The 15,314-nt window shown below is 39.0% G+C and overlaps 1 protein-coding gene across 2 annotated transcripts in view; it reads right to left on the minus strand.

The window, feature by feature from the left end:
- NR5A2 (nuclear receptor subfamily 5 group A member 2) overlaps positions 1-15,314 on the minus strand; it is an 88,331-nt gene that overhangs the window by 21,003 nt on the left and 52,014 nt on the right. For both annotated transcript variants that reach the window (XM_066324611.1, XM_066324610.1), the window contains one exon: positions 5,906-6,053. In XM_066324611.1, coding sequence (XP_066180708.1) covers positions 5,906-6,053 — 148 coding nt within the window. The remainder of the gene's footprint in view (positions 1-5,905; positions 6,054-15,314) is intronic.

Here is a 15,314-nt window from a genome sequence, read left to right on the forward strand (position 1 = left end):
AATTCACAGCACCTACTTCGTCTTTATCTGCAATCAAGATCTACATGCAAAATTTCCTAGGTTATGTCTTTATATCTGTAGTTAACTTAGTTATCTGTAATCCTGCATGAATTGATTCTTATCTAATTTTCTGGTCTTCTTTCCTGTTTTCCTTTTGGTTTGATAAAACGTCCTGCCTCTCTAATTCCTTCATTTCATTCTCCTATTATATCTGTGTGCTCTTTACTGTCATAATTAGTACAAAAATTTAGTCAACTTTCCCTCCAGTCAATATTACCTCCAGCTGATCCTTATTTTCCTGTCTGCATACATATGGTATTAAACCCTCAGCAAAAGTTATGGAAGTGAAAGTATTAACAGCTTCATGTTTCATCATAGTTTGCTGCTGCATTTTTTAAATCTTTTCTGTGCATTTAGACTGTAAGCCCCCTGAGGCAGAGATTCTGCTGGTCTGTAAATCTAATAGAGCAGTGACTAGAACAATGTGTTACATAAAGTACTTTAAAAAGTGCAATAGCTATTTTTTTCAGTAGCAGATTGTTGTGTAACTTCATCGATGTGAGTTACTGCACCAGGTGAAACGGAGCACAGGCAGGGTTTGTGCTGCTGCTCCTGAGAGCGTGTTTGAAGGGAACACCTTCTAGTCTTCTGAGTGCTGGGGTCAGACTCTGCCTTAAAGATGCTTCATTTCAGCCTTTTTCATCTGCATTAGGACCTAAACAGGCACATTTATTTTCCATATGTGCGAATGGTGGGGCCTAGGACTCCAAATACCTCTTCCCATCTCAGCTCTGACTCTTTACAGAGACTAAAAGCAAGGAAAGATTCCTTTTCTAACATTCCTCTTAACTTGCTAATATTCCTTTCATTTTAACAGAAATGAGAATGGAGTGTTGCAGATCTAGATGAATTTCTGCTGAATTTTCTGCTTAAGTAAGACTGTGGTTAGTTTAAAAGCAATTCTTTTTTGCTGGGGTTTATCTCTGTTGCTTAAACAAGAGCCCATTGTTTGATGTTCACCACAATTAAACGTTTATTATTTTTACTGGCCACTCTTGTCTCATGTTAAGTGGGATGTGAGATCAATAGTGGCCCTGCAATTATTTATCAATTGCATTGATAAAGCCTTCATTTCTCAGCTGAAGTACATTTGTCTGTGTCCTGACAGTGATAAGGAGCAGTACCAGTCAGCTGCTGCCTAGTCCAGCATTCAGCTCTACAGCTGGACAAGTGCCTGGACATGGCTCAAATGATGGCTAACTTTTCCTGGTGGCATTCCACTTTACAAACTGCTCTGGTGGGAGTTTGAAAAATCATCCTTGCTGAGTTCACATAACAAAAACTAGCAGGACGAATGGGAAGTTTTTGTAAAGAGAAAACAAATGCTGATTTCAGGTTAAATGACCAGTCCATAAAGCTGCTGGATGGTGAAATGAAGATGACAGAAAACATCTCATTTAAGGCACCCATTTGGTTCTTCAAGCATCATTTAAATTTAGTTGTTTGTCAAATTGAATTGATGAAAATTTCTTGTGAATTTTGTTTTGTGATAGGAAGCAAATTTTAATAAGTCTAATAAAAAAGAGTGAAATTCTCTTGGCTTGAGTGAGGTCAAAATTGCATCTCCCAATGGAGCATATGAATCTATTTCAGCCCCAGAATTAGACAATTCAACAGCGTATGTGGGGTGATTTGTTTGCTTTTGTTTATTTTATTTCTAATTCTGATTAGAAATAGATCCGAGAGGAGATTTATTATTGATTCAAGCCAGCAGTTATTAAAGACAAATGATTTGTATTTAGTTTCTGGCCTACTTTTTGATAATGTGTACTGTGGGCTGTACTGGTTATATGCTATAGAAAAATTAGGTATATTTTTACTCTGGGATTAGGATAAAGAATTCACATTATCCTCAATTTAGCCAACTTTTAGAAAGCTAGAGATATTTATTGTATTTGGTGGTAAATCTGATAAACAGTTACAGAACTGTGTGATCAGGACCTTTCTCAGATGTTTGCATTCCATGTGTTGGACATGAGCTCATCGAGTAGTGTTGAAAGTACGTTTAACACTCAAGTCAGTCAAAGATTTCTTTATTCTTTCCCAGTTTTGCAATTTGTGCCTGGCCACTAACTTTCCTTCAATGGTGTGATTACAGTTGCTGCATTATCATATCCATGTTGGTTCTTTTTCTTTGGAGGAAACCTGTCAAATGCAACTTAGAAGTTAAGAAATCCATACTTGCACATCTCTTGAGCTGCTAGGGGTTTTTTTTATCCACCTGTTTTTAGATTGGAAATAAAATTGGCCAACATACCTGAGTTAAATTGTGGTTTGACATATTGATTATCTTCACTCCCTAAGGTGGAATTAAGGGGAGAATATCTCTATGTGTGAAATCACAGAAGTGATGCCCCAGAAAACAGACATGTTTGGGCGTTTGCAAATATAATGTAACATCAGTCAAAGAAGGGTTGGCAAGGGGAACTGCAATGAAAGACTTCTGTGTACAGAGAGGTAAGAACTGTCTACCTGTAAAGACATTTGCTTTTTACAACTGAGAGAGGGAATTAAAAAAATACATAGCTCTACATATTTAAATATTCTATAGCGCTGAACTAAAGTGAAATCACACTTAAAAGGCTATTTCCCAAACTATTCTGGCTTATTGAATTATTGTTGAGTCCACTGCTCCATGGTGTAGTTGGCAGTATTGGTCAGAGGTCCAGCTGGAGCTGGTGGCCCTGGAGAAAGGACTGAGCTCCCGTGCCTGGAGTCCCACTCACTGAGGTGCAGCCTGACTGCAGGAGGAGTTGTGCACTGCCAGCCACAACAGCTACACTGAATATGCATCTGGCTAAGCCTCAGCAGCATCTTCTTTAATGCTGCCAAAAATCAAAAGGATTTTCCTGTGTAAACCCTTTGGAACTTCTCATGAGTAGGTAACAGACAATTACCTCATTCATTTAAAATCTAGCAAGCAAAACTGATATAATTTAGTTCTATTTTGAAAAATTCTTCTAAGTTCTTTGGGTTTTGAACGTGGTTTTACAGTTAGTTTACTAAGATAATCACTTCTGAAATGTTAAGAAAAAGGCAGAGACCAAATTCTTTGCCCTAAAGGAGATTGCTGTCTTGTGGAGAGACAGACAGAATGGTACAGCCATGAATAACAAACAGCTTTACAAGGCAATCTCATATCTATACAATTATTAAAAAACAAACAACTTCTTCTCAATAAATTAATTCTGGGATTATTGACTTCATATTGCCTCTGAGAGGCTTTATAGTAGGCATTTATTTTTCAATCAAGCAGTGGATGAAAGAACAATAGTTAAAGGTTTCATTGCCTTGGTTAACACTCATATAAACATCCTCAGAAATGTAAAAACGCTGTTTCTGGAAGCACTTTTTATTCCATTAAACATTACAAGGCCAGGTTGTCAACAGTTGAAGTTTCTGAATTTTTTTTTTTTTAAGTGATACATTATTGGCATTAGAACCAGTTTTCTGTAGAGGTGTAGATATGTGCTAAATGCACCTACATACTTAGGTACAATAATTGCTCCCAGTTATTTATGTAGAATTTGATGCTTAGCTAGTTCTGACAGCCCTGCTGAATGCCTACCAGCATTGTTAGACACTTCAATGTCTTCTAAATCTGACTTGCTCTTAGGCTGTGAGGTGTCTTATTAATTTCAGCTACATGATTCATTTGTTCTTTTGGGCACAAACTTAAGTGCTTAGCTGGAAAGGGTATCTGTGTTTTTAATTTCAATCTTGTCTTCATTCTTATTAAATATTTGCCTCTGTCCTGTGGGTCAAGTGGTAACATCTTTACATTTTACTCTTTGTATTGTAGCATCTAGCTCTGACTATTAGCAAATAAAATTCTGCGGTATACTAAATACTGAGCTAATCGATTTCAAAGGTGTCAGACCTGTCTTAGCTACATCAGTATTCCATGCAAGTGATGTGACTACAAGGTTCCTATTAGCAGCAAAATTAGCTCCTTTTATAGGAGCATAAATGAGAGAAAAACTGGCTGAGTATAAGTTTGCAGGTTATTCCTGCCCAAGTGCTTCAGAAGTTGAGCACAGTACCTGGCACAATTAGAAAAGCTAGACGTGTGAGAATGACTCCTAAATCAGTGCAAAGTGCCAGAACAGCTGATGAAAATCATTAAATTAAAAGCCACCTAAATGTGAGAATTTTCCAAACGCACTTCATTTATTCAGCTAATTTAAAATGTTTCTGAACTGACATGAATTCTCTAAATATTTTATCAGAAGAAAGCTGCAGGCTTTATTTGTGCCACTGTATAATGACTGAAAAACCTACTTATTAGGAATTAAGAAATATGAATTCTTGTTATCTATCAAATTAATCCATAAAACATAATTTCTGCAACAGATGGTTTGCTTTTGCTTCTCTGAATCTAAGATATTCAAGCAATGAAGCCCTGAATACAAAATGTTAATGGTTACCAAGGAAATCCATCATCTCTTCCTAGGATTCAAAATGGACATACCTCAGAATGATCCATTCTGTTAGCATCATTCTAATTTCATTCTAATTTGTAAAAGAATTCTTTTCTATCTTCTGCATGTTCTGTCCCCTGTGAAGTATTGGTCTTTTATGTTCCCTGTCATTAAAGGGAGCTTTATCTAAAATTTTCTCAAGCACGTTCAAATTCTGTAACACCTAGAAGGGACAGATTTAAGATTGTAATTGAGATCTACAGTGTGATCAAAAGTGTCTCTTTTGGTCTACTTGCAATTGTGTTACGATAATTTATTTTTAGAATTTTATTCCTTTACAGTTTTTTTAACTGAAAATGAAAGGAAAGCATTACTAAATGTCATCATTGCTGATATCTCATTGTGTCCTCGGCTCAACTCCTCACTGTCTTTGTAGACAAAAACACCTTTTCAGTAAAACAGGTTTTGCTATGGAGGTATGGCTGGGTCCAACCTTATTTATGTTTTTAAGTCTCCCCTTTCAACTGTCTGCCAGAAAAAAAAAAAAAAAAAACCAACCAAAAAACCAAAAAAACCAAAAAACAACAAAAAAACATTCACTTGGGAAAAGTTCATTTAGACCACCTTTACAACAAAGTGCAAACCTGAAACAGAGGACAGGCAGAAAAATCTCTTCTCATGAAGTCAATGGAAATCCATCTCCCTAAGATCTTTTTTTATTCTTGGCACCTGTGATTTTTCTCAACTGATTTATTGGACGGCACTGGTTTAACTAATTTGTCTTGCATAGGTATCTTTCCCATTCTGTCTTCTCCACTAGTACAAAACCATCTTCCCTTTAAAGGTCTAGCCAGATCTGTCTTAAAGCTATTACCATTAATTTGCACTTTAATTATCATTATTTGCACTTTGTTTCTTTCACTTTTAAAATACTGTGAGATACATTCCTGATTTATAGGTTACAGTGTGATAGCCATCATATTCAAAGAAGATTTTTTTTATACTTACCACAGATGCCTTTGAATAAGGGGGAAATTTCAACCATTTCCCCACTCCATGTGCTTTACATAACTGTATTCAATATCATAGAATAACATGGCAATCTGTATTTTCCACTGTTCTCTAGGATATCTAATAGCATTTTATCCTTGTTCTGGAAAATTCAGTATTCACATACCAAAATATAGAGGTTTTATAATACTCCATTAAATTCCATAGGTTTTAGGAGTCAATTCCTTGGAAACACACTTTTAATCCTTATAATTTCCCTGCAACTGTTAATTAAAAAATTATCCTCAGATTACCGTGAACCTCTTTAAACATATTTCAAAATCATTCATTTTCTTCAAAAAATTGAAGAAAAGCAGAATATTTTCAATGTTTTTAGAAAAAAACAATAAGCATGAAGATTAGAGTGTACCTACCTAAACTAAACAGCACCAGGAATTTGAGACAGACAAATTCTCGCAGGTCAAACTGCAGTGAACGAAGCTTTGCTACCAGTTCTTGTGCATGGCTCATAAGATTGTTGAGGGTGGCTCCAGCTTGGGATACTATTACGGAATAATCCACCTGTAAAAGAGAATTTTATTCCTATCTGGTTGTCACACCCACACTTTAGGATGTTCCAAGCAAAAATATACAACCAGGATACTCCTGGATATAGAAATCATTCTTAATTTAATGATGTTATCAAATCAAGATGATTTTACATATAAACCAATTTTAACCCAACAGTATATATTGAAAATACCATTAAATCATATATCTTAGTGGTACGTGACATTACTGTGAGTGCTGGTTTGTCTCTGTTAGCTTTTTTAGAAGCTTTAAATATGAGGACTGTTTAGGACAGTGGTAGCCGTGCACATCTCCATTTGTTTTGTTTGTTTGGTGTCTCCTGTTCTCACTGCAGTCGTATGGTGAAGAACGACTGATGGAGTGAGCTTCGTGCCTACCCTGGCTGTATTGCTCCAGAGGAACACAACAATATTCATGGGAAACAGTCCTGTGTCCAGAACTTGGCCAGAAACGTTGGTGTATTCCCACAGGAAACAGAGGTATTGTGTGGGTGGTTGCTGTTCTCCTCAGCTACACAAAATCCCTGCATTTTTTGTTGGAGTTGGTTGGAACCCAGTGGTTGTGCCAAGTGCTGCCCTGCCGGGGAAGGAGAGGTGGCAGGTGTGTGACAGCCCAGCTGCCCTCGCATTGTCCCCAGCAGTGACGGCAGACAGAGCTCCTTCCCCTGGGCTGGGGAGACAAGTGCTGCTGCTCTGGGGTCTGCTGCCCTGCTCACGCTGCCCTGCCCTTGTTCTCGGGGCAGGCTGACCTGCCTGGGAGCTCTCCTTGACTGCAGGAACCCAACGGAACGCTGGACTTACCACACTTATTAAAAAGGAGTATTCACAGGCACGGGATACTTGATGCCTGTAATGGCAGACTCATCCTTGGGTGATCCTTGAACCTTGGGCAGCCTCCCCAAGCCCAGCATGCTGCAGCTGTTCTGGCTGATGCCAGGCCCTTTGGAGGGATGTTTTCCTGCAGGAGACTGCCCCAGCCCGGGGGGTCTGCGGGTGTCGCTTTGTCACGGGATGGACACCAGTGGGGAAGGGCACAGCCTGCGGGAATGCTGTGATGGGAAGGGGAAGGGCTGGGCTGGCTCCAGGACAGGGCAGAGGTGTGCAGCAGGGTCTAACTGCTCTATCAGAACTGGCATGATCTAAGCAGCAGCTTCAGCTTCAATGCCCAGCCCACTTTTCATCAGAGTGCTGCACATCCCCTGCAAGTGCCGCTTGGAAAGTCCCATGGAAACAGACTGCTGTGCTCTTGCTCCACAAAGACCATCCTGGCCAACACCTCAATGGTCACTGACACATCTTCCAAATGCTCCAGTATTACCAGCACCTTTCTCTGGTAGGAGCCTCCAGAACAACAGGGAAATTGCTAACCATACATCCTCCAAGTGAAGTCTGGCTGTAAATTAAGACTAAACGCAATGGTAAGTGCTTGCTTTGGGTTAGTTATTTGTTTAATGGCATCAGTGCTCTTAGCCCGTCTTTAAGATTTCCCATAATAAAATAGTTAATAAAGAATGGAGAGGTATCACCACAGAAAACAAACCAATACTGCAAAATTTTATTTTTCCAGGCTCTGATGCCTTAAAATCTGTGTTTTTTTTTTTTTTTTTAATAAGTAAGGAACATTTATTTTGAATAAAAAAATTATTTTAAAACTATTGAATTGGTTTTGCTTAACAATAAGCAGCAATGAAATGAGCCAAAAAACCCCAAACAAACAAACAAAACCAACCAACAAAAAAAAAAACCCCACCAAAAAAACCCCACCCTAAAAATCACCTCTAAAAAACCCCCTTGAAATACTTTTACCTGACAAAATTTCAGCAAGGAAAGGTAGAAAGATGACTAAATGAAACTAAAATTAAATTTTCCTGGTTATGACCTTAATATAATCAATAAACTACTGACTTTTAATAAAATATTTAATTTATATGTACTCTTAGTGCTCCTTAAGAACTGACTAGAGGCAACTACACACGAAAAACGAGGTTACACTTTTTGAATGGAGGTTAAGAATAACAACTCTTTGCAGTGTTGGAGCAGTTAGAGTTGAGTTCATGCTTCAATTAAATCAATGGATTATGCTGAAGTATCCTGTGAGGTAGGTTTTATTGCTTTCTTTTACACCTGGGGAAACTTGAAGTAGTGACATTAAATTGCTTACTCAGAGCCAAAGAAATCTGTGGCAAAACTATAATCTGATCTTTGGAAACCTCAGCCTATCCATCTTTCAAAAACTGCTTTCTAGTTCATATCTTATTCATCACTCCTTCTATAAATGCATTAATGCATATTTCTTTATGTATATATACTTACATAAATAATAAGAAATAAATAACATACCTCAATTTTTACTCAAAGATCAGTTTAAGGTAGTGACATGGTTCAACTGCTTTGTATTGAGAAACTGGTCACATATAAATATGAAATTTCATAACTTAATTTCCCTTTTGTAATTGTTAAGAGGGAGGAAAAAAAGCTCAAAATCCCTTCCTGAGCTTCCAGTTTGTGAGGGAAATACGCTACTCAATTCATAATAAGAAGTTAAGATGTCTGAATGTCAAGAATATCAGTGGCCTTAGTGCAGCGATTATGCCATAATGGAAAAACCCAGTAGATGCCTGGATCTCCCAGCATCCCTCTACTGGAGAGCTCTCAGGCAACCTGCTCCTCTTTCAGGTGCATTTAATATTTGCAGCACCAGCAAATTTGTCTGGGAGGCAAGTCCTCATCTGCCACTCACCAGGAACAGGCTGTATTAAATTTTTATATTTATTGACATTTCATTACCATAATTGACTGCAGTTGGTTCTGTAGTAGAAGGCACAGGGCTGCCTCCTAAGCAGGAGAATTGGTCCCTTGAGTAGGATTTGCAATTAAAAACAACGCAGAATGGATTTTTTTTTTAATTGTGTAAATATGATGAGTTGAATTTTCAGCTTTAACTAGAGAATAGTAGGTGTGCAGAAGGCGTTTTTCAAGAGTGAGCAAAATTATGAGTCAGTGGAAAGACGACCCCCAAAGGTGTCAATCAGTTTATACAAAAGCAACTGTGCATGAAAAAGCCTCAGTTAATGTCTATTCTGAAAAAGTGGTCACATTAAAGGCTACACTGTTGTGCCTGCTTGGTCCTTTATGCAGAAATTGATACCAAAATGTATATTAATTCTTTTTCCTTCCAATACGTGATTAAAACCACTTTTAAAAGACAAAGATTAAACCAGCTTGGATTTTGTGCAAAATGCTTAATTGCATAGTGAAGTCAGCATTTACTTTATATGGTACGTTTTACTTCAAATTCTATGTCGATGCAAATATTCTTGCATCCCAATTAATACTACATTTTTTCACAGTGATTTTGATGTTGAGGATGTTGTCTGGCATTTTTGAAAGCAGCAGCTTTGTCAAAGCTTCCACATAACCTAATTTGGAAGTAAAACAATGGGCTGAAGTTACGGCTGCACAAACAGAAGTATAAATTCCTCCTGTACCCTGGGCTAAATAAATGCTGTGGCTGAAGGCCAAAAATAAAGGGGGCACCTGTGTTTTTCTGTTTTGCAAATGCTGTTTCATGGTAATTAAAGATTTTTGAAGGCAAATCCCTGGTTTTACTGGGCTGAGATAGTAATTTTTCTGGTAGAATCAGGTGGTGGCTTCTGGTATCAACTCTTCTCTATGCTCACAAAACAGTCTAACATTTAAAGGTGGAATTAAGTTCTTTTTTTTTTTTTTTCCTAAAATTAAGGAGCGTTTGATTTCTAGAATATGACTGTGGTGTCATGGAGAAATACTATGTGGAACTGCATAATCCCTTTCAATGCTTCAGTAGGCTTGAAATAGTTTCCAGAATATGATTAGAGTGATTTTACTTGTTGGTGGCATTGCCAGGTACTGACTATCCCTGAATGCCATTCCTTTCAGCCAGACAAGAATTGCACAAGTAAGGAATAAAGCCCCTGCTGTGGCTCTATTCAGTATAATCTAGCGGACTAAGGCAGTTCAAGTTAATAAAAGATTGATTTCATATTGGATACGGTAAATTAGCCTACTGTGAGTTTGAAGCAGAGGCAGTGGGTGCCCAGGGGCAGCAAAGGGGGCGCCCTGCTCCTCCTGCTCTCTGGGGTGCAACCCTGGCCAGCACCTCTGGCTACTGGGGGCTGTTCCCCCAGCACCCTCTCCTCAGCTACAGCCAGCACTGCAAGCCTGGGCTGGCTCACACTGACCTGCCCTGGCTCTCTGAGCCCTGACCCTGCTCCAGCAGATGCTCGGTGGGTGGATGAGTCTCATCTCAGAAGCATGCATTCAGGATATAGCAAACAAGCTCATTTACTATTGCAACGCTTCCACCGTTTCCTGAAATGGAGATTTCAGTGGAAACTGCAGTGGTTATTAAACTGATTTTGAGCTTTTAATATAATTATTTCATTTAAAACAGCGCTTCTGTTACATTTCTAAGCAAATAAACATGGAAAACACTTTGAAGAGGTGCCTAACTGCAAAAATTAGGAGGTTTCAGAATGGACAAAACCCGCAGATATGCTTGTATCTGCTGGTTATCAGGTTTGGATCTATTAATTAAAATTGTGTTGACTTATGCAGCATAAGATGCTTGTCATTTTAATGTGAGACACAATAATAGAAGATAATGAATTAAGTTGCCAGTGGCCCTTTCCCATAGGATGATGTTATGGTGCTTGATAATTAACTATAATATGCAAATATTAACACTCCAAAGTACTGCAGAGTACAATAGAATCCATGTCTTTATCGAAGTATTATAATGTACTTTTGTGGGTTTTTTTTATATCGAGGTAAGATGACACAAAATCACTGCTGAGTTTGATATTCAGTAAAGTTCATTAGAAGGCAAAGAATCGCTGAAAAATTTTTGTGAATGTCTGGGAAACATCTCACAAGGCTGTTCTAACTCAAACTGCTTCTTCAGGAGCTTTGAACCGTGTAAATTCATTCCCCCTTAAGACCCTCTTAATTTATACAAATTTCAGCTCTGCTGTTTTAAATCCTTTCCCACCAATGAGTAGTCAAGGCTGGATGTGCTCACCTTGGATCCCATCACTATCACTACTCCAACAGGCAGTTGGGACAGACTCATGTGGTGCTTTCTTCAAACTGAGTTTCTGAACGACTTAAAATCAGCTATGGGATTTTACATGAGTTTATGCTGACAGATTAGTTCACTAGCATGGTACAGATTTGGAACACTAACAGGCTTGAAGAAATGCTGCCCGACTCCAGGCAAACAACTTTTGTTTTCTGTATGGGAGCCATGTGTAAGAAATACAAACGAAATGTGTTTCCCATGAAGACAACAGAGTTAGTATGTGGGAAATGAAAGAGTTCTGGTGCGCAAGGATTCATGTTGGGTGCTCTTTTTCATGAACTTTTACTGGAACTGGGATTTTAGACTTCAAAGCCTAGTGCTATGATGGTTTCATGGTGACACAGCAAAGCACATGTGAGTTGGGATCAGGTTGTTCACAGGTATGTCCATAGCTACTTGAAAGGCTCAAAATATGTAACAAATATTTGGACAAACCTGAGTTCAGGGCCCTTCATGGTTATAACTGAATTTGGATGCATTTTACCCAGTTTAACTGAGCACAGCTAGTTCATCCCCAAGGAGCAGTCAGCATAATATCTTTGTATCTTCATAAGGCATGAGGCCCTTGTAACACAGCCTTACTTTCCTTTTGGCAGAAACCACTGGAGTAAGGAACTGTGCAAAAAAGCAAATACTGTACTGAAAAATGAAATAATGATTGCTTGACCTCATTTGTATCCACCTTGATTCAAATCCTGTGTTTATTTGCTGATGTAAGGACTTCTAGATTTGGCCCTTGAATGCCAATAACTCCTTTTGTGCCCACTACAACTATGAAGCCTCATTGACTAAAACTCAAATCTAATGGGAAAAAAATACTTACTAGTTTCCAAATGCCATAAGATGTAATAGGTTTCCACTAGACATCCACGAGCTTTTTATAGCTATGACTTGTCCTTTGCCGCCACTCCTCTAACACTCTTGTGGTTTTGTACTTCAGTGATACTTCTGCAAGGGTGATCTTTCTTGACAATGCCATCAAGATCTCATGCTCTTTCTCTGGTGCTGTGCTTTAGAATACAAATCCAGGGGTAAAGATGCATTTGTGTGATGGCTTCAGCTAAATCAATAGTTTCAACAGTCTCAAAAAAATCTGAGATTTAGACACATTTTTGGATGGACTTTTTAATGGGAAAGGCTTTGGCCAATCTCAGCAGAGGAAATATTTGGCAACGATGTGTAGGTATGAACAAAAGGGGCAGAGGTTACAATTCATGTGTTGTGCATTGACCATTGCAGGAACAACAATACTCTGAGCAGAGCTTTAGCATCTACCTTATATGTGCTGGGTCTTGGAAGCTGGCAGTGTACTGCTTGTGTAGAAGATACAAGAGGAAAGTGCTCAAGTTGGAGGAATTAAAATTCTATAATTAGAAATGGTCTGTTAAAATTACATGCCACATGGCAAGCCTACAAAACTCAGCATGTGGAGAGCATATTGGCAATGATTTACAATTAACCACCACATTGCAAATCACTCCTTAGCTGTTTTCTATTATGAAATTTTGAGAGTTGTAAAATGCATTTGTGCTACTTTATTTCCTTTTGAAATGGTAATTGCAACTGCTGAGGGGCAGTACTTAGTGCAGAAAATGAAGTGTGCAGCACAGGGAGGAACTTGTTTCTGAGGAACTGCTGAGGAATTGTAATGATCTGAAAAAAAGTGCTTTCTTGAAACACATACACACAAAAGAGCTTCGTTTATGAAACCCCAAATAAATATCAAAATAAAATAAAACACAGTCTCTTTTTGTACAAGGGCCAAAGCTTACTAGTTTGTTGCTGACTGCACTTTTTCCCTATCAAAGTGGGAACAGTGGATTGACACTGAGTAAAACCCATAAGTCGGTGTCTTGAGGGAAATGCAGATATATGGAAATGTGAAAGGAGTGCCCTAAAGTAATGGGGTTTGAGCCAGTGTGTTTGAAAATTATCAAGTCTTCTTCTAACTACTAGCCCATTTTAGATACCTAGTACAGAACTGACAGTGTTACCACCCTGGGGACCTGGATAAAGTTTGGCTTTTGTGTGTGAGGAACAGAGGCTGTGCAGTCTAAGTGGAGAGAACAGGTATGTTCTAATTAAGTGATGGTAAGTTCCCCCCTTACAGCTTCCACCTTGATGGTGATTGTAAAAAGGACTGTGTTTATGAGTAGCTTTTATGGAGGGATATATTAAGGAAAGTGGGGAGTGAGGCTTCTCGGGTCTTAAATTTGCTAACTTGTGACAATAAGCTTGATCTCTCAGGTAATAAAGTTGGCAATCTAGCTCAGGTCCTCAGTTTAAAGTTATTATCTTTGAAAGCCAGATGATTGACTGTAATTTTACTCACAGTGCTTTGCTGATAGCAGAAATGAAAACATCTACAGCACTTTTCATCAGAAGTGTCAGAGTGCTTTCCACACCTTAATCAACTAATTTTTATGAGACGGTGGCATGGTTTTCCCCTGTCTCTTCTGTGGGAACTGAAAGGATCAGGGTAGTAATCAGAAGTATGGAGGAATGGTGCACTAGCAAAGACTCATAATGCCCAGGTCTAGAAGTGTGGCTTCCCAGAATTATTTTACAGATTTTACAGAGGATGCAAGACAGAGTTGTAATTGTCCTTTCATAAATACATTTGAACAGATGTTGTGTCTAAGTATGCAACAGTCCGAGTCAGTGGTTCCAAGATGGTCCATCTTGACACTTAGGAAAAGAGACAGTTGTATTGGGTCAACTTGTCTAAAAAAGTAACTCACTACTGAGCAGGGATGTGCAAAAGCAGCACACAGCAGCTGAAGCCAGGAATGGCTCAGGATGGGTAATGTAGCACTACCATCCATGTCCACTGCCATGGAGTGATAATGTTAGAAAAGGGTTCAGCTGTGATTGAAACTTGCAAGAGATGTTGAATTGCTAGTCTGGGATAAAGCAGGAAAATGTGGGACTGCAGCTGGATTCAGATGGGGATTTTGTGGCAGCAAGTACAGACCAGGCTGAGGCTCTCAGTGCCTTTGTCTCAGTCTTTCCTAACAAGATCTCCTGGGCTCTCTGCATTGCATCGGGGCTTCAGAAAATGAAGAGTGATGAGCACTGGGTGTAAGTTGGGAAAAAAAAAAAAAAAAAAAAAAAAAAAAAAAAAAAAAAAAAGTTCTTAGGAGAACTAAGGAAAAGCTTTCTCCCTATGGAGATTGTCAGGCAGTGATACTGGCTGCACGTGGATGTTTTGTAGTTTCCATCCTTGAATGTTTTCAAAGTCCAGTTGGACAAAACCTCGAGAAACCTGGTTTGAACAGGGGTTGGACTGGTGACTCCTTAAAATTCCTTCCTGCCTGGATTATCCTGTGATTTTAATATTTGTAATTCTGGCAATTCTAGATATTTTAAAACTTCTTGTTAGCTCACCCAGCCTTGTCCATCTAAAGAAAAGAGTTTCTTCAAGGAATGATTTAAAAAGATGCTGGTTTGAAGCAAATACTTCTGATACAGAAATCACATACAAGGAATGCAGCGGCACAGCACTGGCACTGCTGCAACACCTCGACTTGCAGCAGCCTTTGTGTGAAACCTGTGCCACGCACAGCCCAGCAGGGGCAGGCACCCGCTCCTGGAAGCAGTCTGCCTTTTCCCCGAGGATCCAGTGGGGCCAGAGCTGAGTGAAACTGGGACAAAGCATTACGGGGAGATTTCAGAAACAGCAGCCAGAGACTCTGGAATTCAGGTCTAGCGTCTCCCTGTTTCTCCAAGACGATCTGTGAAACATCCATGGGAGTATGTTCTGCAGTTGTTAGGAATTGTGAAGTGGAAAAAAGGACTGACTAGAGTTCTTATTGCTGTTGTAGTGATATTGCTCCTGCTCTCAGCCTAAGTGTGAAGAGGCAAGTAAAGAAGATGATGCGAGACTCTGGGGGTGCTTGCACCAACTTCAAAATGACAAATTTTGGCGTAGGAAAGGGAAATTTGTTTTAAAGAAGGATGTATTAAAACTAGTTTACAAACACAGGCAAAAATGATTGCAGTCATTCCAATATAACCAGGTTTTAACCTAGTTGGAGATTGCCTGGAAATGCACAGCTTCCCAGTCCAGCTGCTGATTTGCAAGCAGTCCATTTAATAAGCATCCTGCTACCTGTTATCCAGCAGTGAAGAAAC

This window comes from Sylvia atricapilla, chromosome 9 (genome assembly GCF_009819655.1).
Source record: "Sylvia atricapilla isolate bSylAtr1 chromosome 9, bSylAtr1.pri, whole genome shotgun sequence".
In the NCBI taxonomy this organism is placed as follows: Eukaryota; Metazoa; Chordata; class Aves; order Passeriformes; family Sylviidae; genus Sylvia; species Sylvia atricapilla.